General features: G+C 42.4%; 1 protein-coding gene across 1 annotated transcript in view; it reads right to left on the minus strand.

Annotated features, from left to right (window-relative positions):
• kcnh8 (potassium voltage-gated channel, subfamily H (eag-related), member 8) overlaps positions 1 to 14727 on the minus strand; it is a gene marked incomplete at both ends in the record, with an annotated part of 43200 nt that overhangs the window by 8667 nt on the left and 19806 nt on the right. The window contains 6 exons of the mRNA XM_079175711.1: positions 4462 to 4711; positions 6088 to 6287; positions 8375 to 8584; positions 10386 to 10590; positions 13584 to 13741; positions 13873 to 14110. Of these exons, the coding sequence (XP_079031837.1) occupies positions 4462 to 4711; positions 6088 to 6287; positions 8375 to 8584; positions 10386 to 10590; positions 13584 to 13741; positions 13873 to 14110 (1261 nt within the window). The remainder of the gene's footprint in view (positions 1 to 4461; positions 4712 to 6087; positions 6288 to 8374; positions 8585 to 10385; positions 10591 to 13583; positions 13742 to 13872; positions 14111 to 14727) is intronic.

Genomic DNA, 14727 nt, shown 5'->3' on the forward strand with positions numbered 1-14727 from the left:
AAGTGTCGTGCTAGAAGAGGATTTACACCGGCCTGGCTCCCCAAAACAAGTTCATATTAATCGTTTAAAACTGACCAACAAAGTATTAATAAAAAGATTGAATAAGCAATAAATGATACAATTCATCTCTTGGGTCTGCCATAATCTGCCCGGCCTTTGAGTTATGTTTTTTAAGTTTCAAGTCACTCATGCATGTTTAATTTCTGTTTTTATTTTGTCGCCTCTAATTTCATATCACCTCACTTCCTGGCCTTGATCGTCTGCCCCGCCCCGATTAGTTTCACCTGTCCCTCGTTAGCCCTGCGGTCACCTGACCTGCTGCTCCTGTTCCCACTTCCCCATTAGTTGGTCACGGTTTGTTCCTTTGTTGTTGTTGTTTTTTTGTTGCTGTATGGAGTTTTGTTTGTTTGTTACCTGCCTGCATCTTAGACTCTCGGTCTGTAAGCCTCTTGTTTATTGAATCGTTGAACTGCTCCCGTCAGCCTGCTTTTGTTTGTGTGCTTCCCCTGCTCTCCTGACTGTAACACGGCCTATTTCTTTCCACTAAGACCAGGGAGTCATAACTGAGGAAAACATGAGGAAATAAAACTGGCATCAAGACCGTCCTTCCACAATCATTTGAGGTCACTGTATTTAATGCTTTTACCAACTGAGGCTGTTGTGGTTCAGTTTTGACGGAGGCAACTGTAAGTTATATTTCAACTTGTTGCAGCTTTTTTTCACAATACATTAAAATAAAGCTGACAAGAAGCTTTTCTTTACACTTCTTTCACTAATGCTACTGTCTGTTGCCGATCAACTGTTGATCGCTTACTTGTCAGATTATGTTAAAAGCACAACTGGTCATCTGAACGCATTGAGAACTTCATCGTGAGGTATTGTTGGGGAATTTGTACATACCACCAAAAAAAACAAAAATAAGAACAGAATTAAGTAGACTGTATATGTACAGAATATAAGGATTTACAGTCTATTATTTAAAAAACATAATCACTCTTACTGTTCTTAGTAAATTTGACTCTTTGAATGAAGTTGTGCTGACAGCTGTTTCCTGTTCTCATACAGAACGAAGCTGTACGAAGTACTACGTTAGTGTTAATGCCCCTTAAGCAGTGATAAAATATTCATTACGGTCATTGTGAACCGTGAACGCTGTTCAATTTCACCGAAGCTGATGGAGCGGCAGTCGTGACTGTTCTCCCCCCCTCCCTCCCCCCTCTCTCCCCCCCCTCTCTCTCTTCAGTGCCTATCTCTCAGTCCATTCCTCGCTTCAACCATTACTTCTCTCTCTGTTTCTAGATTCCTCTCTCCTCTATATACTGTCCGTCCGTTCTGTTGTCTCTCTTCTTTGCTGCCTCTTTCCTTGTTTACGTTCCTTTATTCTCATACTTTCTTGCTTCCTTCCCTGCTTTTTGTTTTCTGTCCTTTTACTTTCCTTCTGCCCGTTTTCATTTCATTCTTCCCCCTATTTCGTTTCTTTTGTTCTTCCTCCATACCTTTCTTCTTTCCTCCAGTCCTTTTTTCTGATATCCCTGTTTCCTCCCTCTCTCATTTCTCTACTTCATGTTTCCTGTCTTTTCTTCCTTGCCTTTTTCTTTTCTCTGGTTTTCTTTTCTTTTTTCCATCCTTCTGTTCTCTGTTCCTTCCTTAATTTCTTCCATTGTCCACGTTTCCATCATATCTTCTTTGCTCACTGCGTTCCTTCTTTTTCCAGTCCTCCTTCTATTCCTTTTCTTCCTTTCTTCTTCCATTTCACTTCTTTCTATGCTTCCTCCATATTTCCCATGTGTCTTTACTTCATTGGGTTTCTTTTCCTTTCTTCTGTCCTTCCCTCCTTTATACCTGTTTTCTTATTTTTCTTCCTTATTTTTCTTACTCCTTGTTCTTCCTCTTTCATTCCATTCTCAAATATTTGCCCCCGCCTTCCTTCCCTTCTTTCCTTCCCCTCCACATCTGAACTCAGCTGAAGTCTCTTATGTATTTCAAATTCACTCTCAACTTTCCTCCCTCCCTCCTTTTTTTCCTCTTATCCGTTCCTCTCATCCTGCAGCCCCTCCTCCTCTTTCTTTCACGCTTTACATTCAATCCAGTTGTTTCATTTGTTTCAGACATTCTACTATGGTCATTCTCTTTTCTCTCCACCAACCCCACTTTCTCCTCACCCGCTCTCTCAACATGGCCTCTCTAGCTCTCAAACACTCTCTGGGAGGTTCTGAGCTGTGGCTGCAGACTTGTGACAAAGAAGAGGACACAGGAAAGAGAAACAGAGATTTTTTTCTCCTTCAGTCAGACACTCGTTGCCACCTGACATTCTGCACAGTCAACAGGCAAGCACACAGACAATGCTCTCTGCCTGTCAAGCCTACACACACACACACACACACACTCACGAAAACAACACTTTACACCAGTAAAAAATTCCACCTACTACATGCAGGCCTTAACATATGCACACTTATTTTTGCAAAAGGAGAAATAAGCAAGGAGAGAAAGCAGAAACAAACAACAAAAACACACACACACACACACACACACACACACACACACACACACACACACACACACACACACACACACACACACACACTCACACATACACAACAGAGATAAAGATTTAAGTGCTGCACCAATAGAGACAAAGTGATGAATGGAGGTTCAGGTTCAGATATTTCTTGCTTTTTCTTACTTACACACACACACACACACACACACACACACACACACACACACACACACACACGCACGCACGCACGCACGCACGCACGCACGCACGCACGCACGCACACACACACACACTTTCCTGACACACATGCTTGTGCCAGATTGTTCTATAACTCTGTGTCATGAAGGTCAGATAGCAAAAGCCATTAAGGTCACTCAGTACAAGAGGTTGTGGTACACAGCAGATGTGAGTGGTTGGAAATACAACTAGACTGCGGGGTGTTCGCATCTTGTTTCAGATGCATTCAGCAGCAATTCATTACATACTCAGACTATCACACAATGTGTGTGCATAACTTAAACAGGAAATTTTCCACCAGGTAGAAATGTGTGCAGACGTATTGAAGGAAGGGTGTGATGATGACGGATCATTTTCTGTGAGAAGAGCAGCACTAAATTAATTCCAAAAGCAATTTTCCAAGTAGTTTTTTAATGAAGATGAGAACGGTACTAGAAGGATTCTTCTGGGCAGAGCCAGGCTAGCTGTTTGCCACTGCTTCCAGTCTTTATGCTAACCTAAGAGCTTTTGATATTACAAATATGCATTTGGTTGCTATCACTTTTGCACTGGATTTAGAAACACAGTGACGAGATTATCATCTATTCTAAGCAGTCCATCTGCTGTGCTCGAAGTGTCTGCTCGACCAATTTCTTCATCTAGCTTAAATATAAATACGTATATAAAACAGTCCTTTCTTCCATATAATCTAATTAAATTTCCTTTCATTAGAACTTCACATAATGACCTCTACTGCATTAATAGCACAACTCTTTTTTTATCGTCATGATTATTATAGTATAATGACTGAAGACACCCAAACATATTTTCTTTGTTTGAGCTGAATTGCAGCTTTAGCAAATGTTTTACAACCTTCTTTCTCCATTAATGAGAAGCGCATTTCTATTTTAGCATCACGGCAATCTGGAATTGCTGATTCCAGGGTTATGCCACCACTGAGATGCACTTAGTAAGTTTTATATTATTCTGTTTCTGTAAAATGCAAACAAGTCAATGGTGGCAGGGGATATAGTAATTAGCTGCTGCCTTTGCGGATCAAATATAAATTTAACACTGCAACTGAAAATGCATCCAATGGTGGCTTTGAGTAGCATATAAGGACTGATTTCAGCAACCATGGACTGGCCCGGACAGTACTGAACTGGCTTCGACTAGATGAAACTGAAATGACCTAACTCTGATGAAATGGACTGATGAAATGTACTCAACTGAACCGGACAACACAGATTGAACTGGACAGGACTGAATTACAATGCCGTAGAACAGACTTGACCATAATCTGACAGACATAGACTGGACTGGCTTAACCTGTATGGGATTGCACAATCATGGGATGCTCTGAATGGTGTATATAACATAATATATACTTTATATATATAATAAAACACAATCTGGGGTTGAATGTTTGTGTCTGTTTTCAACATCTCACCTAATTGTTAAACCAGCTCCCCCATCTTGCATGCAGAGGTAAGTCTTTGACTAGCTGCTCGAACATAATATTGAAATAAATTTTCATCTATAGGGTTGCTTTTCCAGGAGTTTAATAACAATAGGCTCTAGCTGTAGCCTTTAGGCTATAGTGATGCTCCTAGTTCTAAACAATGATGCTCATTTGCCAGCTTTATCACAATAAGCCGCACAGAGCTTTAATATGAAGCTTGCTGCCAAGAGTTTCTTTGTAAAACTATAATCCTTCTTCTCCTCCCATTCCTTTATCGTACCCAGGATGGCCAGCACCATGCCGTCTTTCAGAACCTCCATGGATCCGGAGCAGACAAAGAAGATGGCCTGGAGTGCGTCGCCCTGTCGGAGGAGGTACTCTCCGGGAGCGCAGAAGGACGTCTTGATGTGCAGCGAGAGGGAGCGCAGGCAGCCGCGACTGGCAGAGGCAAACAGCGACAGCTCCAGGATCTCCTTGTTAAGGTGCATGGTGATGTCGGATCGCAGCTCGTCCGGGAAGTCCTTCAGCAGCTGTAAAGATGATGGGAGGAAGAAAGAGAGAGAGAGAGAGAGAGAGAATGAGGCAAGAGTGAGGAGAGCACGACAGCTGTGAAAGCACAGCCATGCTGCAACTCAGTGATTACATTTCCAGCCTCGGTTGCCTTTGATTTGATTCCTAAGCTATTGTACCACAGGAAACATTAGTGTCAAGGCAAGTTTATTCACATAGCCCAAAGTCAATTGTTTGCCTGAGAGCGTTTTTACAATCTACACAACACACAACACCCTATATATTTTCTTAGACCCTAAGATAAGAAAAAACTTCCTACAAAATTATAAAACCTCCCTCTTCCAGGACATTGTTGTAAACTGTGTGCTATAGTAAATATATAGTACATTTAGGAACAAAACCTTGATAATAGCTCAGAATAGGCATGTCTGTTAAAAAATACTGAATCACGAATATTTCTAATATGCTACTGTATAAATCAACACAAATACAAAGTTGCTACACACACACACAACACGCAAATACGATCTGAAAAGGCCCCTCTCACAGTTAAAAAAAGACCAGTCAAATCATTGAATATCATCAATCTGTACGTCTCTTTGACGGGACTAAGATCTGGAGCTCACCGTCATACATAGAGTCGATCAATGAGTCATCAGAGCCAGGCTGACTTTAATCAACAGGCCCATCTATAATTCATCTGTCTGGGATTCATCATCATCACTCCATCTCAGCGCTGGTCTGGGCTCTGACAGCTGTCTCGCAGACATTCACAGCCTGGAGGGACGAGCTGGTATTAGACTACTAACTGGTTGCCTCCTTTTCCCTGGGTTTGTCAAGAAATGGTGTTGTTCCCCCTCCTTTTCTGGTCGTCTATTCTCTGAGCTGTCCTCATGCCATGTTGTTGTTTATGTTGTTCAGTGCCATGTCCTGTTGTCATGTGTATTGACATGCATGGTCCTGGAATCATGTCACCTAGATCCCCACACATCTCCAATTTCCACACATTCATCGTACGTCGCACTCAAACTGAGTGCGACTTCAACTACAAGCAACCTATAGAAAAAACCTCTTCAAGGATTTAAACCCCCAGGGTACAAAATATCCTGTCATCCACAAATGACCATGTAAGACCGTTTTCTGTTCTTGTCTCCTGTCCCCTCCTCGTCAGTCAGTGCTGAGGGAAACATCATGCTCTTACATTGATGAGGATCATGTAGTATTGATCATATTATCACTTGTATGATGGGTTTGAATGTGGATGATGAGGATTGAGAAGTATGTGATCTTTCAGATGAATTATTGATCCCTGTATGCTGGCAAAAACAGGAGTTAACAGAACAAGGAGGGTGAGGATTTATACTAATGTGAGTGTGTATATGTGTGCGTGTGGTACCTCATTACAGTCGATGCCGTTGTTGACCGACCAGGTGGTCTGAAAATACTCCAACATTCGCTGCTTGACGCTCTGCGGCAGGTGATGGACACGTATGAAGTCCTTGAGGTCTTTGGTTCTGGTGTGGTACTGGGACCACCGTGAGTACATCCTCTGGATAATGGCAGTCACATTACCAAAGACCAATGCATGCATCAGTGCTGCAGGTGTAGAAGGAGAGCACAGGAAATGGATTAGGGAGAGTTAGACAGAGGAGAGATAATGGAGCATAAGCATGAATGAAACTGTGTGAAATAGACAGCGATCCAAAATATGGAAAACCGTTTCCTGTTTTAATGCCAGCTTGCTTGGCACCAGCAGGGAAATATTTTTTTGTGTAGCTTCCTGTAAACGCGACAGTACCAAAGTGGGCGAAGAGGAACAGCGGGGGTTGTTTCAGTAACGGTAAAGAGAGCAGTGCAGCGTTAAAGGGATGACTGGGATATGCTTAAACCAGGGGCCTGTTGTCACGAAGCAGGGTTTGGGATTATTTAGGTTTAACTCTGGATTTTCAGTTCCACGACGGAGGTTCACTTCTCACCTGGATAGATTAGCACGGTTACATGGAACCTGCTCCGGAGCAGGTTCCATGTTGGAGATAACTCGTATAAATGCACCGCCTACTGACCAATCAAAGCTCGGTACGTAGGAAAGAGATGTATATGACACAAATACAAAAGAAGTTAAAGTCATAAAACAGACTAAAAGCAACACAGTTTGAACAGACACATGCACAAAGACAGCTGGCAATAAATCGCTGACCATGCTGAATGTGTAAATTAACAGATTTATAATATTACTGTGTCATCTAGAGCACGACATCTGACTACACGTGTGTATTATGTTAAGTTTATGTGTTGTACATGTATTCTGATGGCGTGTGTGACAATATTTTAGCCGTATTCTTTCATCTGTAACCCTGGTGGTGTGAAATGGACTTGGGAGCAAATAAAAAAAAATACCAATATATATTCTCTCATCATATATTCATATCATATATTCCCTTACGTGTTTCAGCTTCCTGAGCCGTGCGTTGCAGTGGGACATGTCGGAGTCGTGTCTTACAGAAACAAACTGGAAACAGCATTACTTTGCTCCGGTTACTGTAACGTACGTTGTGGAAGATTATAAATTATGGAAGTAAACCTTCTTACTGCTTTGAATTATGTTTTTATATTTACTTTTTCATTTGCTCACAAGTGCAGCTGAAAGAATAAGAATGCATCCAAGCAACATATCGACTTATCAGAATACACACATGTAATTATGATCAGATCCATCGCACTCTAGATGAAGCAATGATATTAAAGATCTGTTAATTTACATATTCACACAGTAGGCGATTTGTTGCCTGCTGTCCTTCCTGCATTTGGCAGCAATTTATCCGACACCACAGTTTTCTCTTTATTTATAAAATGCGCCGATCTACTGACAGCAGACTTGTCCACGTTTGGGAAATAAACAGACAAAGCAGTCAACCAGCTGGAAATTGTATTTACATTCATGTCTTGCAACCTCCCAGATGGGAACATCAGTGTCGGGACTGAGCGGAGCTGATTTAATTGGTTTGACAGATACCTGCCTTTTAGACGCCTTTAGATAATATATTCTCCTAATCTCATTCAGTTTCCAGCTGCGTCGCAGGTACATTGCACTCATCTGAACACAGACTCCATGTCGAGTGTCACTGTTGTGTCACTAACTCCTTTTTCTGACATGTGCCATTGATCCTCTTTAGGCATACAGTTACTAAATTGCTTCTACAAACCCATTGGGTTTGACCTATCCTCTGCTGGTGTTTTGTGTTGGTTTTCGGGATGTGTGTGTGTGTGTGGTCTGCATATGTGACTTCTACTGCCCCCAGGCAGCCAGAGACATTTCACTATTTAGCCGAACCAGTGTGGGGAGCGTCCACAGGGAAAATCCCGCCACGGTAACCTCTATTTATCCCAAAAATCTAAACTTAGAGTAACGATCCAGTTTTAGCTGGATCCGACCATCTTGCAAAGGTCTGTTTAATACTTGCCACTGGAAGAAAAAAAACTGTCTACATGTCTTATTGTAATCTGATTGTGTCCATATTACTATTGAATCTTTAAACCAATCATGGATTAGCATGTAGATGTAAATATAATTACACGGTATGATTGTATATGCTGTAAAATCACAGTGGACCTAAAAGTAATGTCTTAAAAAGCAAATTACATTTTTAGAAAACACAACATGCACGTGTGTGAATTCTGTGTACCTCCTATGAGCATGACGCAAATAGAGAAGATCTTTTCGATGTCAGTGTTGGCCGACACGTTGCCGAAGCCCACGCTGGTCAGACTGCTGAGGGTGAAGTAGAGGGAGGCGATGTAGACGCTGCGGATGGCGGGGCCGCTGCCGTTCCCGTTCACGCCTCCTATGGCAAAGTACGGCGACTCCAGACGCTTCCCCAGCTCATGGAGCCATCCTGTATTTAAATGGGGATAGTGATGGATGGAAGGAGAAATAGATGGTTATAGCTGGTATCTAATGCACTCTCATTGTGTTTGACAGTAACATGATCAGAAGAGTATGGTCATTAAGAGGCAAACTTGCGAGAATATAAGGACACCGTAATCAAAAGATGCCTTATTACAAAACCATTTTTTAAAGTTTCCAATCTTCTAGCATTCCTGAAGGTCTCCGTGCTTATTTTTTTACAATGAGCTGCAGTGTTCATCTCACAGCTCAGTGCAGTGAAGCATACAGATGCAGACAAAGCTAACAGCAGTGCTTTCCTCCGTGCTACATCTAGAACGACGCACTTAACAGTGGAAGCAGATCAGATGCTTGGGAACCAAAACTGATCCCTGGTCAGCGCGGTGTGCGGACAAGCAGCTGATCCCAGGAGAGTCTCCTGCAGACACTGATGAAAGGTAATTGGATGGAATTCCCTCATAGCTGCCTGACTTCAACGCTCAGTTCGGCATCAGAAATGCATAATTAGGATACAACACATCATGCACTGACCTGTTCTTTTATGACACAGAAATGCAGTAATTGGTGGAGAAAAATCTGCATTGCTCTCATGACCCAGTCAATGCTGACCCGGAAACAGTTATGAAGACACTGGGGCGAGGTAATTGCAAGCAGTGCAGCTCATCGATACTGACCAGAGATCATCCCAGGGTGCCTCATTATACGAGGGACCTGGATGCTGAGGGGGAATTACGCTCAGTCACTTTTACAACACACACAAGCACCTGCGTGGAAGCGCACACACACACACACACACAGCTGATGTAATTGTTGCTGTCATATTTTCCATCCAATATGGATTTCACAACAGACTTAAGGAATCAATAAAATCGATGAGGAAATCATAAACTTAATTTAGCAGTTCGCTGAAATATTGAGGAACCAAGACAAACAGCCAATCAACCTGATGAGGCATGATGATTCAACGACATAGTTATTAGCAGGGACCTCCCAATACAATATGTGGGGTCAGGTCGATTGCTCTACGAGGATTATCATATTACTGCAGTGTATCTTCAGAGACAGAAACATGTACATAAACGTCTACCTTGATTTAAAAAAAAGAACTGCAGGTTTCAAGCATTGATAGCTTTTCAGAACCATTGTTGTTTTGGAAATAATGAGCCACGAAACTTCACCCGAGTATTGACACGTCAACGAGCCCAACACATGAAGTACATGAAGCAGAAATGAAATCGGAAAACACCAAAATGCAAGGAGTAGAAAACGGAAGGGTCTCTTACACGGAATACATGCGAGATTTATGTGCTGACAAATGTAAAATAAATTGGCATTCTTTTATTGATGCCAGAAGATCAATAAAAAACAACATTTCCTCTTTACAGCCTTTATTGTGAGCCTCAAGCCATGAGTCATTTATTCTATAGATTATTGCTCATAAAATTCGATACAGAGCGCGGCGCTGGCTGCAACGCTGGATGACAGATCCCTCGGATAGAACAACCGAGATGAAAGGAAACCACATTATCTGGCTTCATTACTGCACGCATAAAGTAAAACAAAACCACAGAGTATACACACATGTGTGTCAAGAGCACAACCGTATGCATGTCATGCTATAAGGGCCCATTTAAGATCACTTGTATAAACTGCCACTCTTGCTGCGGGACTGAGGTTAAGCCCCTGCCTTCTACAAAAATCTCTCATCTAAAGCCTCCACTGCTGTTAGCTTTCAGTGCCTTCTGTCTCAACCTATTGTCATCAGGGTTGATTATTTTTCCTTCACTCACCGATATCCCAGTTGTAGGCGTTGGCCTCCATCTCCATCTTGCCGATAATGTACCAGATGCAGGCCATCCAGTGGGCCAGCAGGGCGAACATGGACATCAGCAGCGTCAGGACCACTGTGCTGTGCTGCGAGTAGCGGTCCATCTTCTGGAGCAGCCGCAGCAAACGGAGCAGACGGACTGTTTTTAACAGGTGGACCACTGACACCTGGGGATAAAGAACAAGCACCCAAGGTGAATTTATTCTAAGGCTGTTATCATATACACGGGTATCATTTGTGAGGCGTACATTGAAGATGCCACTAAAACAAAGCATTGTCTTCACCTCCCTCTCCACAACTATAGCTCCAGAGGGCAACATGGTTAGTAGTCCTTGCAAAGCAGTGATTCAGTATCACAACTACATAACTCCCTTTTCATTTCTTGAGATTTGAAGGTGTTCTGCTGAGGGCAAAGTCAGAGAGACACACAGATATGAAGAGAGCGAAACGGAAACTGTGAAAGTGAGGAGCTGGCGCCGATCGTCTCCCCGTTTTACAGACAGTTAATCTCAGGGGAAGAGTGATAAACCAGCACACACACACACACACACGCTAATAACACTGCCTGAAGTGGTGAAAAGCTCTTAACCATGCTTCATGTCCTCTCCAACATTAGTGGCTGCTCATATTCTCTCATATTCTATAATTAGACCTCGACAAATGCTTGCAAATACATCAACATTATGATCTATATGAAGATTTTCCGATGAAGGAGTCCTTGATTATAAAACGACCAATTAGATCAATCAGGCATTGCTCACAGGTGTGTTTTTTTAGTTTTTGTTTTTTATCCCCAATGCTCACCATCGCCGTACAGTATTTCTCCACTCGTGCTTCCTTCATTTTCTGTCTTTGCTCACTCAAACAACTTCCCTCGACTGACTTACACTCACAATGTTCCCTCAAAGTTCCCTTTTACTCCTTTCCCACTGTAGAAGTGACGTGAATGTCATCTATTGTGCACCTGCTCCTCAGGCAATCTCCACTGACAGTCTATCATTTGGGGCTTGCCATCGTGTATTCCCATCGGAGATACACACACGTATACACTCACACGGATGTATGTCGCGTGTGTATTTGTGTAGTGTGTGTGTGTGTGTGTGTGTGTAGGGGTGGTGACTGGGGACAGGTGGAGACTGAAAAAGTGGGGCGGATATTCTACGGAAAAAGGAATATATAATGTAATAACTATAATAAATAGACAGGGAAGTTAGACATGGGCAACAAAGTAAGGATGGCAAAAGAGGAGAGAGGAACTGTGTGTTGTGAGAGAGAGAATTACACAATCAGCGCTTTTAAACAAAGCTAAGAGGAGATGTGAGAACAGTCCTGATCAGAGGTCGTGTCTGTGTCTTGTTTTGTGGTGGGTTTTTCACACTCTGGCTGTGAGAAATAGAGAACTGGTGCAGCTCGAGGGGTAATGAAGCCTCCTGCTGAGCCCTGGGGAGAAGCTCCATCTCCTCTCCGCCATCTATCAACACCTATGGAGAGAGAAGGCTGTGCCACGTCCCATTCTCCTCCAACAGCACGAGCAGTAAGCAATCCACCCAGCAATACACACGCCGCCTGCTACTTTCTCCTTCAACTTTTTCCCCCTACCACTTCTATCTCACCCCTGCCACTCACATTTGCATTTCATCTTCTCATCAGGTGTGAAATTTACATTCCGCTACTTGATTGACATACTTTGCCTCTGCTTTTTTAATTAGAATTTTTTTTAAAACGTCAAATATTTACTTTTTTTATATATTTATTGTCAAAGGGATGACTTTATTCAAATGATCCTTTCACTATTTTTTTATGACACACTTCAAAATGTGCAGCTGCTCACACAAAAAAAGGAAGGTGAGGGGATTATCTGGGAAATAGGAAAATAGGAAAAAGGAAATGTGTGGAAAAAAGCAAAGATGACAGATACGACAAAAACAAAAGGAAGACGAACACCAGGGAGGGACAGCGCTGAGGCCCCTTGGCTTATTTTCGTGAAAGATGGCTTCTGTCCTCAAAGGGGACATCAGTCTAAATGCTCGGTCCTGAGAGAGGACATCACGCAGAACGCTCAGCAACTACTGGCCACTGGCGCTCTGCCTGGCGGCGGCAGGGGAACTTGTGGCCCAGTCGCTCTCCACCCGAATCCCATCCTACTGGCAGCGCCATGGCATTTCCATTAACAGAGTTTGGAACCAAACAGGCACCTTCGTCTGGAGCAGCCCGTCACTGTGACCACCTCTCCGCTCACAGCTTCTTTTACAATAATTCCTGCTTTTTTTGTTTTTATTACTAGATTGGTTTCTTCTTGTTTTTGTCAAGTTAATGTCTATTAGTGTAACTTTTGGATATTGTATTGCGTATAGTGTTGATTTGTCACTATATGTGTTTTTTTCATATGCATCCAACTAAGAATATGACACAGCAGCTAATGGGGATCCAAATAAACAAACTTTGACAGCCAGCAATTGTATGAGATCCAAAACTCTATATTGGACATTTTGACTTGCATTACAGGGATTGAGTGAGTGGAAACAGCCTCTATTTTCCTACATTAGAGGCTGAAAAGCAAAAACCTCCATAAGCAACCCATCAAAAACCCCTGACTGTGCAGTGGGTGATATCATTCGACCACAGACAAGACAAGAACGTCGACCTAATTGCTCCAGATCTCCGTTTCTTCCAACATTCAAGTACTCTTAAGGGGCCCATGTAGTCAACCAGAAAAGAAAAAAGGTTTTAACGATACAAGTTTGATTGTTTTCTCAGCCCTTGTACAGTTTGTGGAATCAATACGCAGAATCAAAGAGGCGCTCGAGCAGCGCTGGAAACAGTCCACGCAATCTATTCTCATGACATGTCAAATGTGCTGGAGGTGTTGCACTTTATAACAGGTATCTTTTGATGGGGATTAGAGACTGGGTCTCTGTTACTGTCATTTAGATTTTTACATGTTATTCCATTTATTTGTATGTTATATTCTTCCTTCGTTCCTTCCACGTTTCTTTTTACTTTTTAAAGAAATCAAAATGTTATATGTTTGATTTAAAATACAACTTTTAATGACAAAAAGTTAGATATTAAACTATTAAATCAACAATGTGAAAGTAGCCGACTGATTATGTTCTATATGAAACATCGGGGGTTAGGCACCAAGCCAATTGTTACTCACCACGCTGACTTTGAAGGCATAGAGCAGGTCAAAGGGCAACGCGGCCACCAGGTCGATGACGAACCATGTGGTCAGGTAATGGATGCAGATCTGCCGAGCGTCAAAGATCACCTGGCCCGATTTGCTGACATAACTGGTGCGGAAATTACAAACAATGTCTGGCAGGAAAGACAAATGGAGGTTGGGGGTTTGGTTATTGTAAATTCTGGTTGTTATTCCTCTATAATTGCACTTAAATTAGATTGAATAGCTGGTTTATGATTCTCAGGTCTCCAATTGTGAAACTGACCTATGATGAACAGTATCTCCACTGCGATGTCACTGACAGTTGTGCTGCGGGTCAGGTCGTCATCATCGCCGATGAAGCACACATTGTAGGGCACCGTCACAGCCACGTAGAAGGTGGCGAGTAGAATCAGCCAATCCCAACCAGCTTTGAACGTGCTGTAGTGGAGTAAGATGAATTTGGATTTCTTGGCATCTGCTACCTTGTACTCTGGCAGAGCAGGCGGATCCCCAAACACATTCTGGACAGGATAAGAACACAGATAAAGTAGCAAAAAGTTACCTCCACTTACTTTGTTTTGGTGGTCCCACCCCATCATGGAGCCACCGGCTGAACCAAGATAAGGCCATGTAGACAAGAAATGTAAAACACATAAAACCAGCTTTCTTTATGTAACCGGGTGGTAAATCTATTCAGATGTAGTTTTCCACATAGCATACTTCGCAAAGTGTTCTTTCTCGTTTTCTTCTGAGTGAAATATTTAAATCCAGGTAAAAGTAAAGCAGATCGTAATTCAGAGGCCGTCACGGTCTCACTTGCTATTACAGATATCAGCCTGACAACATGACAATTACTCCGCCAAGAGCATCATGGACGTGCTTCCTGTTCACGTGCGCACAACATTGAAATTTGCAGAGTGGACGATTCTGTGAAAGTAGAAGGTAAAAAAAGACACATTTCTTGTGATGTATTCCAGTACAAATACGTACAAAAGGTTAACTGACATTATGGTTTGATTTAGGCACTTCCCGTCCTGGAGTTTTGGCTGTTTAGTTTTTTCTTTGAAGCCAATAACCTGAATCTATAATAATATTAACTGTGTGGCATTTAATTCCCCGGGCTCCATTTATAAAATAA

The sequence above is a fragment of the Pholis gunnellus genome, assembly GCF_910591455.1.
Source record: "Pholis gunnellus genome assembly, chromosome: 16".
In the NCBI taxonomy this organism is placed as follows: Eukaryota; Metazoa; Chordata; class Actinopteri; order Perciformes; family Pholidae; genus Pholis; species Pholis gunnellus.